The sequence below is a fragment of the Rhinopithecus roxellana genome, chromosome 11 (genome assembly GCF_007565055.1).
Source record: "Rhinopithecus roxellana isolate Shanxi Qingling chromosome 11, ASM756505v1, whole genome shotgun sequence".
In the NCBI taxonomy this organism is placed as follows: domain Eukaryota; kingdom Metazoa; phylum Chordata; class Mammalia; order Primates; family Cercopithecidae; genus Rhinopithecus; species Rhinopithecus roxellana.
The window spans coordinates 83,627,204-83,642,469 of record NC_044559.1 but is presented as its reverse complement, the minus strand read 5'-3'; the positions used below and the strand labels follow the sequence as shown (position 1 = coordinate 83,642,469).

The window sequence follows — 15,266 nt, the reverse complement described above, 5'->3', positions numbered from 1 at the left end:
TTTTCGCCTCTCGGCTGGGATTTGTCCCGCCCACCGCCGCCTGCCAAGTTCCGTTTCCGGCTTGCTGGGCACTAGGGTCCAGAAAGTGACCGCTGCCGTGGTCGCCATGGGGAAGTCGGATTTTCTTACTCCCAAGGCTATCGCCAACAGGATCAAGTCCAAGGGCCTGCAGAAACTACGCTGGTATTGCCAGATGTGCCAGAAGCAGTGCCGGGACGAGGTGAGTGGGCCCGGAGTGGCCCCGTCTTCCCCGGAGGGCCCCTGGGAATCCAGGATCAGGTCCTGGACGCGGGGCTGAGGGCGCGGGGCCGGGGCTCCTGGGATCCGGGTGTTGAGGCTTCTGAGGTCTGCGCCAGGCGAGTCAACTACTCAGCGCACTAGAGCCGTCCCTCCCCGCAGCCCGCGGGCCCAGCGGGCAGCCTGTGTTCTGCGACCCTTCATTCCTCCCTAGTTCCGATCCCCACCATCAAAGAAACGACATCAGAAAAGGTTTTGCAGCCCTCACAGGGGCGGGGATACTGCAATACTAGATGCCCGGACAATGCCAGTAACAGTCATCAGCTCTGACTTGACTTGGCTCTTAAGAGAAACAGGGTGGTTAGGATTCACAACTCTTGGGATCAGGTGAGTGAAAAAGGAGAGCTAAGCTCTTCCACACAACTCATCTAGCAAGCATTTATTGAGCACCTACACTGTACCGGGCACTGAATAATATTGTGGTTAAGATTATGGATTTATCTGGTTTATGGATATATCAGACTGTCAAAATTTAAAGTCAAGCTGGGCCACTTACCAAGCATTTGGTCTTGGTCAGGTTATTTACTTATATTCTCCTTTACTTATCTGTAAAGAGGGAATAATAATTTCACCTACTTGTAGGATTGTCGTTGAGTTTTAAATGAGTGAAGTATATATAGAGTGGCTCAAGGAGTTTGGGCAGATCTTGAAAAGCCTTATATGCTGCACTGTGGAATTTACGCTTTTCCCCATTAAAGAGGTGGTTGATGGAATGCTGTGCAGGCTAGCGATGTGATCATAATTTTCTCCGAAGATTGGACTGGATTGGGTAAGGGTGGAAGAACATTGAGGCAATTGGAATAATCTAATCCAGTGTTTCTACAAGTGAAGGAAGAGATATTTTAGGTGGGACTCATACTGACTAACATTGATACAGTTATTCTCTTTAGTTCTATTAATGAATACCTGTATATCCATTATCTAATGTCTTAGTCTGCTTGGACTGCCATATAAAGTGCAATAGACTGGGTGGTTTAAATGACAGAAATTTATTTCTCACAGTTCCGAAGGCTGGGAAGTTCAAGATCAAGGTGCTGGCATGGTCAGATTCTAGTAAGGGTCCTCTTCTTGGTTTGCAGAAACTGCCTCTATCCTCACAAAGCAGATAGAGCAAGCTCTAGTAGACACCTCTCTTCCTCTTTTTTTTTTTTTTTTAAAGATAAGGTCCCACCCTGTTCATCATGCAGGCTCTACCCTTGTGACCTCATCTAAACCTGGTCACCTCCAAAGGCCCACCTCCTAATGCCATCCCCTTAGGGGTTAGGGTTCAACATATGAACTTTGGGGAAACGCAAACATGCAGTCAGTAACACCCAGGCTTAACACTTTAAGTAATCTTGCCATGTTTAATTTATAAAAAATATTTTAAAGTAAATTACCAATATCAGGATATTTCACCTCTAAATACTTAAATAGACATCTCTACAATTTCAGGATTCTTTTCGATATAACCACAATATATGTAATCAGCATAACAAAATTAATAGAAGTTCCTCTTTATCATCTAATACACAGTCACACTTCCTCAGTTGTCCTCCAACTGCTTCTTGAAATCAAGATTCAATCAAAAGCCATGGAGTGTTACAGATTTGGTTATTAGTACCCCCACCCCCCAAGTCTCCCTCATCATCAACATCCTGTAACAGGCTGTTATATTTGTTACCGTGGATGAAACTGCATTGACACATCAGTATCATCCAGAATCCCTAGTTTACATTAGGGTTCACTCTTGGTGTTGTATATCCTATGGATTTTGACAAATGCATAATGATATGTCTTCACCTTTATAAAATCTCACAAAATAGTTTTAACTGCCCAAAAAGTTATCTGTGCTCTGAGTTATTAGGACTTTTAGTTTTCTCTAAATTTAATTCTCTCTATATTCTGAATTTAGAATATAACCCATTTTCCCTCCACCCCTTTTTCTTTTTTTTTCCAGACAGAGTCTTGCCTGTCTCACAGGCTGGAATGCAGTGATGCGATCTCACTCACTGCAGCCTCTGCCTCCTGGGTTCAAGTGATTCTCATGCCTCAGCCTCCTAAGTAGATGGGATTACGGTCATCTGGCACCACGCCTGGCTAATGTTTGTATTTTGGTGGAGGCAAGATTTTGCCACGTTGGCCAGGCTGGTCTCAAACTCCTGTCCTCAGGTGATTCACCTGCCTCGGCCTCCCAAAGTGCTGGGATTACAGGCGTGAGCCACCGCGCCCGGCCTTCTTTTTCTTGACATTGACTTGTTGAAGAGAGGAGGCCAGGCTGTTGTCCTGTAACATCCCATATGTGTTGACTTATTTCCTCTGGTTATCTTTTGCCTTCTAACTCGTAGTTTCTGTCAACTGGAAATTAGATCTAAAAGCTTTGATTGGGTTAGGTTAAACATTTTGGCGAGAAAGAATACTTTGTAGGTGATCTTGATAGATTAATTTCAGGTTAAACACTTGCTGGGAGGAATATAGTTTTTTTTGTTTTTTGGTTTTTTTTTTTTTTTTTTTTTTTTTTTTTTGAGACAAGGTCTCAATCGGTAGCCCAGACTGGAGTACAGTGGCACGATCATGGCTCACTGCAACCTTGACCTTCCCAGCTCAAGCAATCCTTCTCCTGCCTCAGCCTCTCAAATAGCTGGGACCACAGGTGCATGCCACCCATGCCTAATGAACTTTTTTATTTGTATTGAGATAAGGTCTCACCGTGTTGCCCAGGCTGCTCTCAAACTCCTGAACTCAAGCAGTCCTCCTGCCTCAGCCTCCCAAAGTGCTGGGATTACAGGCTCAAGCCACCATACCCAGCCTATAGTATTCGTTATAGGTGATCTTGTATATTTCATATAGCATCACATAAGGAAGCCAATAATGTTTGGTGGTACTTAAATTGAGTAAAGGTGACAGCTTGTAAATAATATTAGAAAGTAATATTTTCCCCCTTTTAGGATCAAGTGAGTATTGGGGCAACGCTTAGAAATCCTGCCTATATATCTAGTTTCCCATTAACCTTTTACCTGTATGTTTTAGCATCCTTGCCTGAGTCAGTTATTTTATTAGGAGTTTCAAAGAGGTTATTTTTCCAATTTTTTTTAGCATTTATGATTGGCTTTTACTCATCAACTAAGGCTATTTGGTTATCCTTAAACTTATTTTTTTCTTTTTGAGACAGGGTCTTACTCTTGGTCAGACTGGAGTACAGTAGCTCTATCGTAGCTCATGGCATCCTCCAAGTCCCGGGCTCAAGCAATCCTCCTGCCTCAGCCTCTCAAGTAGCCGGGACTATAGGCACATACCACCCATGCCTGGCTAATTTTTAAAAAATATTTTGTGGAGATGGAGGTCTCGTGTTGCTCAGGTTGGTCTTGAACTCGGAGGCTCACACAATGCTCCTGCCTTGGCCTCCTAAAGTGCTGGGATTATGGGCATGAGCCACTGTGTCTGGCCATCCTTAAATGTTATACTGAGATGCAATTTTTATGGGGAAGGAATAAAGGATTAATTCTTTTCTGTAATTATCAATTTTCAGAGTAAGGCCCCTGCAGTGTTTCTGTGTCTATCTGTCCTCAGATCTATTCATTGCCTAGAATTCCCTACCTAGGAGGTGGGCTGGGAGAGGGAGATAGGTGGCCCCTACGATTTCGCTTCCCCATCTTCTATCTCCTGATATTGGAAGACTGAAGAGAGTGAAGGTCAGAGCCAGTGTATCCCCACCGTCTACTCCTGGGTTTCTAGGATTTCATAACTTTATCGTTTGTTCATTTGATTTTTTCTTAATTTATAGAAAGTGATACTTTTTTTTTTATTTATGAGGCTGATACCAAGTTTCTTTTTAAAATAAATTTAAATAGTAACTGTGATTCTTATAGGGCACAGATGAGGCAAAAATTGTGTAAGAGGTCCATGATCTAAAGATTAGGAAACTATTTGAAGCAAAATCGAGTGTGGAAATCTAGAGAGTGTCAGTAAGATTGAACAGAGGGACTGGATATGGGTTATTAAGAAGCTGAATAGACTTCCTATTAAATTGAAGGTAGAAAGAGAAGGGGCCGGGTGCGGTGGCTCACGCCTGTAATCCCAGCAGTTTGGGAGGCCGAGGCGGGTGGATCACCTGCGGTCGGGAGTTCAAGACCAGCCTGACCAACATGGAGAAACCATGTCTCTACTAAAAATACAAAAATTAACCAGGCATGGTGGTGCATGCCTGTAATCCCAGCTACTCGAGAGGTTGAGGCAGGAGAATCACTTGAACCCAGGAGGTGGAGGTTGCGGTGAGCCGAGATCGCGCCATTGCACTCCAGCCTGGGCAAAAAGAGCGAAACTCCGTCTCAAAAAAAAAAAAGAAAGAGAGGAAGGAATCTAGGATGTTATCTGGTTTCCTGGCTTGGGTGATTGTGCTTCAGATAGAGATAAGGAATAGAAGAAAGGCACATTTTTTGTTTCTATTACTAGTGAAGAATGAGGTTCAAATAAGAAGGAGAGGTAGATACTAAGTCAAAACTTGCATGTTTTTTTCCAGTCATTTTAAGAAGGTACAGATGTTTAACAAGGTTAATATAATATGCAGCAATGTATTTTGGATAATGAGCTGAAGTAGAGGAAAGTGAGCGAAAGTAGTTTCTGTGTTGGAAATTCACTAATACCCATTTTACTCTTTTAAGCACTTGTCTGACACTTTGTATAAAGTAGATGCTCAATAAGAATTGGTTAACTTAAGTCTAAAAACTGGAATCTCTCTTCTGTTTCTGTGCCTGGTATGTTTCTTATTAATGTCTGTTTTCTATAGCACTCTTTTGCTGTCTCTTTGATCTCAAGGATTATTCTTTGATTAGCAGAGTTGAAAGCTCAACTTCATAAAAAATTTTTTTGAAAACCTGATAGAGTAGTTACAGCTAGTGATTTGATTATTTTTTAATTTATCATCAAAGAGCAGATTTTTTGGGTTTTAACTAAATACTTATATTTAGAGCCCATTTTGATGACCTAAATTAGAATTTATTACTTTTACATTTTTTATAGAATGGCTTTAAGTGTCATTGTATGTCCGAATCTCATCAGAGACAACTATTGCTGGCTTCAGAAAATCCTCAGCAGTTTATGGATTATTTTTCAGAGTAAGTAACTCAAAGAACTCTTTATCTTATAAGCTTTATTCAGTTGAACACTTAATAGATGGTTAATATTTTAAATATTGGAAGTTCTATTATTTCTTTATATGTTAACATAACTATTCTCTCTATGCTTAGTTTTTATCTTCTTTTGAAAATTAATCATACTATAAGACTGTTACAAAATTATTTCTTGCAACTTAGTTTTTCCTTTCTTCCACTTCAAATATACGAAGCTGTCTTTCATCCTAACACACTTGTGACAAAGAACATAGGTTCTGCGTTCAGACTTCCCAAACTCAAATCCTTATCCATTGAAAAACTGTATGCCTTTGGATGACCTACTTACGTTTTCCTGTGGTTTCTTCTCCTCATCTCTAAAATGGTGCTAAAAAGCCAGGCGAGGTGGCTCACACCTGTAATCCCAGCACTTTGGGAGGCCAAGGCGGATGGAGCACAAGGTCAGGAGTTCAAGACCAGTGTAGCCAAGATGACGAAACCCCATCTCTACTAAAAATACAAAAATTAGCCACTTTGGGAGGCCAAGGCGGATGGAGCACAAGGTCAGGAGTTCAAGACCAGTGTAGCCAAGATGACGAAACCCCATCTCTACTAAAAATACAAAAATTAGCCACTTTGGGAGGCCAAGGCGGATGGAGCACAAGGTCAGGAGTTCAAGACCAGTGTAGCCAAGATGACGAAACCCCATCTCTACTAAAAATACAAAAATTAGCCTGATGTGGTGGTGGACGCCTGTAATCCCAGCTACTCAGGAGGCTGAGGCAGGAGAATTGCTTGAACCCAGGAGGCAGAGGTTGCAGTGAGCTGAGATTGCACCACTGCACTCCAGCCTGGGTGACACAGCAAGGCTCCGTCTCAAAAAAAAAAAAAAAAATTGGCACTAAAAATAGCAAACTCTTCTAAGTATTGCTGATCCTTCATAGAGTTTATATGAAGGTCAATTAATTAATACTTTATGAGTGCTTAGAAGAGTGCCTATATTCAATTCAGATTAGCTGTTGTTATCATTACCATTGATAACCATCTCTTTGCTTGTTACCATCTCTTTCTTTCCAAACTTCTAGACATTTTGGTCCTAGGACCCCATTATACTTATAAAAAATATTGAAGACCCCAAGAACTTCTGTTTATGTGGGTTATGTGTATCAACACATAGAAATCAAAACAAGTTTTTTTTAAAAATTGGTTTATAAATTATTCTTATTGAGACAGAGTTTCACTCTTATTGCCCAGGCTGGAGTGCAGTGGCATGATCTTGGCTCACTGCAACCTCTGCCTCCTGGGTTCAAGCAATTATCCTGCCTCGGCCTCCCGAGTAGCTGTAGCTGGGATTACAGGCATGCGCCACCATGCCCGGCTAATTTTTTATATTTTTAAGAGAGAAAGGGTTTCAGCATGTTGGCCATATTGGTCTTGAACTCCTGACCTCAGGTGATCCACCTGCCTCAGCATCCCAAAGTGCTGGGATTATAGGCGTGAGCCACCGTGCCCAGCCATAAATTAATTTTTAAAAATAATACACTTATGTGTTAAAGTTAATAATGTTTTTAATGAAAAACAATTACATCTTCTAAATTTTAAAACATGCATTGTTTTACATCTTTGCAAATCTCTTCAATGTCTCACCTAATAGAGGCCAGTTGAATTCTTGAATCTCCGTCTGCATTCAGTCTGTTGGGAAATGTTTTGATTGAAGCACAGAAAGAAAATCCAGCCCTTGAGTTCACAGTCTAGTAAGGAAGAAAGAAAACTCCAGCCTTTACATAGATATGTAGTTGGAAGCAGGGGGAGTATTTTAATAATATTTTCAGATAATTTTATTCCTTGATACTACATCAAAACACAATGCATGGCAGTGTCTTAAAGATTAGTTCCAGTGGGGACTCTGAAACCAGGTCAGTGAACCTTTTGTACTCTGTTACATTAAAATCCATGGGTTGTCTTTGATTTTGAGTGACTCTTATACCCCATGCATGATTTTGTAACGTGCACTGGTCATTTTAAAACTTATCATTTCACTGACTTTCTTAGATCTTCCCAATGGTGACAGATTTTATCAAACAATGTCATAAAATCATTCATTAATGTCAACACTGAAGTCATCAGAAACATCTTTAAAAGTATTGGGAATTGTATCAGCTTCACAGTGGCAGATACTAGTTTGAGAGTTCAGATTTTATCATTGGCAACAAATACTGTCAGTTGTTTCCCTTAATGTGACAGACACACTTTGTTTATTTTTTAGAAACCATGTGCCAAATACTCAATTTGCCAAAATTGCACAATCTCGGCTCACCACAACCTCCGCCTCCCAGTTTAAGCGGTTCTCTTGCCTCAGCCTCCTGAGTAGCTGAGATTACAGGCATGTGCCACTGCACCTAGCTAATTTTTGTATTTTTAGTAGAGAAGGGGTTTCACCATGTTGGTTAGGCTGATCTTGAACTCCTGACCTTGTGATCCACCCGCCTCAGCCTCCCAAAGTGCCGGGCTAAGCACCTGTCTTTTGTTTTACAAAGACAGGATCTCTTTGCCCAGGCTGGAGCGTGGTGGTACAATCATAGCTCACTGCAGCCTCTATCTCTCTGGCTTAAGTGATCCTCTCACCTCAACCACTGAAGTAGCTGGGACTACAAGCCTGGCTACTTTTTTTTGTTTAGCAGAAATCAGGCCTCACTACTGTTGCCCTGGCTGGTCTTGAACTCCTAGGCTCAAGCGATCTTCCCTCCTCAGCCTCCCAAAGTGCTGGGATTACAAGTGTCAGCCACCTCACCCAGCCAAACCTGCTTCTTATTCTGTGCTGGCAAATAGCCATCACCCACACTCCTCAGTTGTAAACCACAAGTCCTCTTGGAATTTCCATTTGTCAGTTGTCCTGCACAACGTCCTTTATACTGTGTCCTTTGCATTCTCACTGGCCTAGTAGTAGTTCTCTGCATCTCTCACCTAAAGTATTTTAGTGAGGTTCTCACTGGTCGCCCAGCCTGCAGCTTCATCCCCTTCTGTACGTGTTTTACACCAGTGATTCACAAACTGCGGAGTGCATCAGAGTCACCCGACTTCTGAGGTGGTCAGTCTGGGGCAGGACTGGAGTCTTTTAGTTTCTGTCAAGTTCTCAGCGGCTGATGCTGCTGGTCTAGAGGCCACAATTTGAGAATTATTGTTCTCTGCTGTCTACCAGATTTTAACACATTTCTCCAAAGTTTTAAAAATACATTTAAAAATTTTTAATACTATATATATGTGTGTGTGTGTATATATATATGTGTGTGTGTGTATATATATATATTTATATATATATTTTTGAGACAGAGTCTCACTCTGTCCCCTAGGCTGGAGTACAATGTCATGATCTCCGCTCACTGCAACCTCTGCCGCCCAGGTTCAAGTGATTCTCCTGCCTCAGCCTCCTGAGTAGCTGTTACTACAGGCACCCGCCACCACACCCGGCTAATTTTTTGTATTTTTAGTAGAAATGGGGTTTCACCGTGTTAGCCAGGATGGTCTCAATCTCCTGACCTCCTTGTGATCCGCCCACCTTGGCCTCCCAAAGTGCTGGGATAATTACAGGCATGAGCCAACGTGTTGAGCCTTTTTTTTTTTTTTTTGAGATGGAGTCTCGCTCTGTTGCCCAGGCTGGAGTGCAGTGGCACGATCTCAGCTCACTGCAAGCTCCACCCCCCGGGTTTACGCCATTCTCCGGCCTCAGCCTCCCGAGTAGCTGGGACTACAGGCGCCCGCCACCTCGCCCGGCTCGTTTTTTGTATTTTTTAGTAGAGACGGGGTTTCACCGTGTTAGCCAGGATGGTCTCGATCTCCTGACCTCGTGATCCGCCTGTCTCGGCCTCCCAAAGTGCTGGGATTACAGGCTTGAGCCACCGCCCCCGGCCTTTTTTTTTTTTTTTTTTTTTTTTTTTTTTTTAAAGACAGGGTCTTGTTCTGTGGCATCGTCATGGCTTACTATAGCCTTGACCTCCTGGGCTCAGGCAATCCTCCTGCTTCAGCCTGCCGTGTAACTGGGAACATAGATGCACGCCACCACACCTGGCTAATTTTTAAATTTTTTTGGTTTAGAGACAGTGTCTCACTTTGTTGCCCAGGCTGGTCTCGAACTCCTGGGCTCAAGAGATCCTCCTGTCTTGACCTCCCAAAGTCCTGGGATTACAGGTATGAGCCATCGCACCCGGGCCAAACAAAATTGTTTAATGCTTTTCTATTGACAGCACAAAACTCAGCCTCTTTCACGTGACATTCGAGGTACTTCAAAAATTAGCCAAACCTTATTTTGGTTTCCCAGCCACATCATCTCCCTTATTCTACTCTACCCTCCCTCTCACTCTGAGTTTTATCAGCCATCAATTTTAGTCAAATTAAGCCATTTCTCAGATATGTGAGGCTTTCATGTTTCTTTGCCAGCTGGAAAGAGCTTTCTCTTGCAGTTCACCTCTAGGGTTCTACTTATCCTTCACTGCCCACAATAAAATCACCTCTGGGCATCTCCTGTGACTCTTTCAATGATATTTTGTTACATTTCTTTTTGGTTCTGCTAGATTGTAACCTCCTTGAAAGTTAAGATTTATGTCTTATTCACCTAGGTTTATCTAGCACTTACTACAGTGTACCCAGCTCAGAGACACATATTAAGTGCCAATTTCACGTGGAATCAGGGCAGTTTTGTTATCATAGATAGACTGGGGTCATTATGCCACCATCAGTGGCACTAACAGACTTCATGAAGGAACCATTCCGAAGGTACGTGGTAACTTTTTCTATGACTGCTTTGCCAAGACAAAACATTTCAACTCCAAACTGTCTTTTAACTTAATCCTTAAAAGCTGTAATCTTTTGGAGTTCTTTCCTTGATCAGTTTTTAAAGGTTCATAGCCATATTCATTTAGATGTTTCATATATCATTTGGGCATTAAAACTATACTGGCTGGATGCAGTGGCTCACGCCTGTAATCCCAGCAGCTTGGGAGGCTGAGGCAGGTGGATCACCTGAGGCCAGGAGTTTGAGACCAGCCTGTCCAACATGGTGAAACCCCATCTCTACTAAAAATTAAAAAAAAAAAATTAGCCAGGCGTGATGGTAGACCACTGTAATCCCAGATACTTGGGAGGCTGAGGCAAGAGAAATCACTTGAACCTGGGAAGTGGAGGTTGCAGTGAGCTGAGATCATGATTGCGCCACTGCACTCCAGCTTGGGTGACAAGAACGAGACTCCATCTCAAAAAAAACAAAAACAAAAAACTATGCTACTGCTTAAATTTCAGGAAGATGATGCTATATGTTTGTAGAAATTACCTTAATGCTTTCCTTTCTTTCTTTATTAGGGAATTCCGAAATGACTTTTTAGAACTTCTCAGGAGACGCTTTGGTAAACATTTTAAGTATGTGCAAATAATAACTTTATAAATCGCATAATCTTCTGAGGATCATCAGTGTCGTATTTTGTTCTCAGGCACTAAAAGGGTCCACAACAACATTGTCTACAATGAATACATCAGCCACCGAGAGCACATCCATATGAATGCAACTCAGTGGGAAACTCTGACCGATTTTACTAAGTGGCTGGGCAGAGAAGGTAAGAATGAGATTTCAAAGTTGCTTCTTCTTTCCCATTTCTAATCTTCGTAGGATGAGATGTTTGGGATAAGAAAAGAAAAAAATTGGGTCAGCGTTTTGCTTATTCATCATGTTACTTGATTCCATTTTGGGAGCATAATTTCTGCCTTAAGTTAATAGAACATCATATAACCATTGGATATTAAATACTTAGATAGAATTGAATAAACACTATGCAAGATCATACAGCTGTTTCTCGGTATCCATGGGGGATTGGGTCCAGGACTCCTTGCTGATAACCAGACTTCACAGACACTCAAGTCCCTTTTATAAAATAAAATGATATAGTACTTGCGTGTAACCTATATACATCCTCCCTCGTACTTTAAATCATCTCTAGATTTCTTATAATATTTAATACAATGTAAATAGTTTCTATACTCTATCATTAAGGAAAAATTAGAAGAAAAAAATGTCTGTGCATGTTCAGTACAGATGCAACCATCCATTTTTCTTTTTTTGAATATTTCTCACCCACAGTTGGTTGAATCCATATATAGTATCTAAATTTCCTTAAATATAAATATGGAAAATCCCATTTGCTGCATGAATTTGTGTATTTGAATGTATTTTAGTGTATTTGGTGTTCTGTTTTGTTTTTGAGACTGAGTCTCACTCTGTTGCCTAAGCTGGAGTGCAGTGGTGCGATCTCAGCTCACTGCAGTCTCCACCTCCCAGGTTCAAGCTGTTCTCCTGCCTCAACCTCCTGAGTAGCTGGGATTACAGGTGTGTGCCACCATGCCCAGCTAATTTTTGTATTTTTAGTAGAGATGGGGTTTCACCATGATGGCCAGGCTGGTCTTGAGTTCCTGACCTCAAGTGATCCACCTGTGTCAGCCTCCTAAAGTGCTGAGATTACATGTGTAAGCCACGGTGCTCGGTCTGATTTGAGTGTATTTGAATGAATAAATATGCAGCGATGAAACACATTCATATTTATATTTTGCTTTGATTGTATGCTAATTTATGGTGGCGGCTGTTTTTTTAAGGCTTGTGCAAAGTGGATGAGACACCAAAAGGCTGGTATATTCAGTACATAGACAGGGACCCAGAAACTATTCGCCGGCAACTGGAACTGGAGAAAAAGAAAAAGCAGGACCTTGATGATGAAGAAAAAACTGCCAAATTTATTGAAGAACAAGTGAGAAGAGGCCTGGAAGGGAAGGAACAGGTGGGCAAGCAATACCATCCTGAGAAGCAATGTCCAAAGATCTAAAGAAGCACAATGGCTTGGTTTTTTGTTTTTTGAGATGGAGTCTTGCTCTGTCACCCAGGCTGGAGTACAGTGGTACCATCTCAGCTCACTACAACCTCTGCCTCCCGGGTTCAAGCAATTCCCGTGCCTCAGCCTCCTGAGTAGCTGGGACTACAGGCGCTGCCACCACGCCCAGCTAATTTTTGTACTTTTAGTAGAGACAGGGTTTCGCCACGTTGGTCAGGCTGGTCTCCAACTCCTGACCTCAGGTGATCCGCCTGCCTCAGCCTCCCAAAGTGACAGGATTACAGACATGAGCCACCACACCCAGCCAGCTTGTGTTTTTTCAGCATTGAATCAAGTTTCTGTGCGCACTGTTCCTTAACTAAGAGGAGGACCAGCCTGGTGTCAAAAGCACATTTGACTTACTAACTTCATAATCTTGTATAATTACATAGTCTTTCCAAACCTCAATTTCCTTATATCTAAATAGAGACGCTACCTAATGGGAAGACATATACACAGATAATTTCAACTGATTATGATTAATTCAGTACTGGAGGTAAACGCAGTGTGTGGAAACATAGAGAAGCAATGTTTACTCTGGCCTGGGGAGGATAGAGTATTTGAGGGTGGATACAACCTCAGTGCCCAGGAGTCTTGAAGAATCAGTGGGTGTAAGCCAGATGAATGGGGAGGGAAGGAGCTGAGGTGTTAGAATAACTAGGTTGAGGCATTTATTTCAACGTATATTTATCAGCGCCTCCACTGTGCCAGGATTCTTGTAGGCGTAGGGAATACTCAGTGAACAAAAGGTACAGAAAACTGTCTCCTGTGGCTTACTTTTTTTTTTTTTGAGACGGAGTCTCACTCTGTCACCCAGGCTGGAGTGCGGTGGCGCAATTTCAGCTCACTGCAACCCCCGCCTTGTGGGTTCAAGTGATTCTTGTGTCTCAGCCTCCCAAGTAGCTGGGACTACAGGCATAAGCCACCACATTGGGCTAATTTTTTGCATTTTTAATAGAGATGGGGTTTCGCCATGTTGGCCAGGTTGGTCTCAAACTCCTGACCTCAGGTGATCCCCCCTCTTCAGCCTCCCAAAATGCTGAGATTACAGGCATGAGCCACCACGCCCAGCCTTCTGTGGCTTACGTTCTAACACTTGTGTGTGAGCAGGCAAAGATAGCCTGGTGTGTATGTGAAACTGAGTGGTTTTTGAACTGTTTATTGAGCTCTAACATGCATTGATTAAAGTGTATGAGGTGCATTAATCTTATGTGTACAGTTCACTGAACTTTTACAAATATATGTGTGTAGAAAGAGTGACAGGTAATGTGTGGAACCACCACCCAGGTAAAGATATAGGACTTTTCTAGTATCCCAGAGGGTTTCCTCATGCTCATTGCCAATTAATACCCCATCTCCCAGAAGTAACCATTGTTCCAATATACCACTATTCATTATTCATTAGTTTAGTCTGTTCTTGAACAGACTTAAAAAAAATAAAAAAGTTTTTGCTTTTCCTAAGGTTTATTGCCTTATATTTTTGTTATTTCCTGTTTAAGTTGTAATAGAAATAAGAATATGGGTAAACTTCTGCCATTTGGTACAGAAAAGCTACTTTTTGGTATTTAGAATAATTCTCAATTGGATAATATTTGCAACGCATGTAAGTTCTAATTTTTTTTTGAGAGACTGTCTCTCTCTGTCACCAGGCTAGAATGCAGTGGTGTGATTACAGCTCACTGCACCCTTGACCTCTGGTGCTCAAGTGAACCTGTTGCTTCATATGAGTAACTGGGACTATAGACATGCACCACCATGCCTGGCTAATTTTTTTTTTTTTTTGTAGAGATGGGGGTTCTTGCTATGTAGTCCAGGCTGGCCTCTAACTCCTGGCCTCAAGCATTCCTCCCGCCTGAGCTCGGCCTCCCAAGGTGCTGGGATTACAGGCATGAGCCACCATGCCCAGCCAAAGCATGTAATTTCTTTTGTTTTTTGTTTTTTTTTGAGACAACATCTTGCTCTGTCACCCAGGCTGGAGAATGCAGCGGCATGATCTCGGCTCACTGCAACCTCCGCCTCCCAGGTTCAAGCGATTCTCCTGCCTCAGACTCCCGAGTAGCTGGGATTACAGGTGCCCGCCACCACACCCGGCTAATTATTTTTAGTAGAGACGGGGTTTCACCAAGTTGGCCAGGCTCGTCTCGCTCTTTCACCCAGTCTGGAGTAAAGTGGCGCGATCTCGGCTCACTGCAACACTCACCCCCTGGGTTCAGGCGATTCTCCTGGCTCAGCCTCCTGAGTAGCTGGCATTACAAGCGCCCGCCATCACACCCGGCTAAATTTTTGTATTTTTAGTAGAGACAGAGTTTCACCATGTTGGCCAGGCTCGTCTCGAATGCCTGTCCTCAGGTGATCCATCTGCCTCGGCCTCCCAAAGTGTTAGGATTACAGGTGTGAGCCACCGTACTGGGCCAAAAACATGTAATTTCTTTTTCTTTTTCTTTTCTTTTCTTTTTTTTTTTTTTTTTTTTGAGACAGAGTCTCATTCTGTTGCCCAGGCTGGAGTACAGTGGCACAATCTTGGCTCACTGCAACCTCTGCCTCCCAGGTTCACGCGATTCTCCTGCCTCAGCCTCCTGAGTAGCTGGGATTACAGGTGCACACCACCATGCCCAGCTAATTTTTTGTGTATTTTTAGTAGAGATGGGGTTTCACTATTTTGGCCAGACTGGTCTCAAACTCCTGACCTCGTGATCTGCCCACCTCAGCCTCCCAAAGTGCTGGGATTACAGGCGTGAGCCACCATGCCCGGCCAAAAGCGTGTAATTTCTTAATTAGGATCTTAATCACTTGCGTGTTAGAGCTGCCTGGCAACACAGGTAGCAAGTCATAACTTAGGCCTATTGAATGGTGATAGTAAATGCACTGTACACCAAAACCTTAAAACTTTCTTTTTTTTTAGGAGGCCCCTACTTTTACGGAATTAAGCAGAGAAAATGATGAAGAGAAAGGTAGTTTTATTTTTTCTTTTCTTTCT

The 15,266-nt window shown here is 42.5% G+C and overlaps 1 protein-coding gene across 3 annotated transcripts in view; it reads left to right on the top strand.

Annotated features, from left to right (window-relative positions):
* Window positions 1-2: 2 nt before the first annotated feature.
* KIN (Kin17 DNA and RNA binding protein) overlaps window positions 3-15,266 on the top strand; it is a 37,196-nt gene continuing 21,932 nt past the window's right edge. Inside the window, exons 1-6 of one of the 3 annotated variants that reach the window (XM_030941337.1) lie at window positions 3-220; window positions 5,296-5,390; window positions 10,737-10,780; window positions 10,865-10,987; window positions 12,018-12,199; window positions 15,192-15,240. In XM_030941337.1, coding sequence (XP_030797197.1) covers window positions 107-220; window positions 5,296-5,390; window positions 10,737-10,780; window positions 10,865-10,987; window positions 12,018-12,199; window positions 15,192-15,240 — 607 coding nt within the window. In that variant the 5' untranslated portion in view covers window positions 3-106. The remainder of the gene's footprint in view (window positions 221-5,295; window positions 5,391-10,736; window positions 10,781-10,864; window positions 10,988-12,017; window positions 12,200-15,191; window positions 15,241-15,266) is intronic. The other 2 variants (XM_010389376.2, XM_030941339.1) reach the window with 2 other exon arrangements.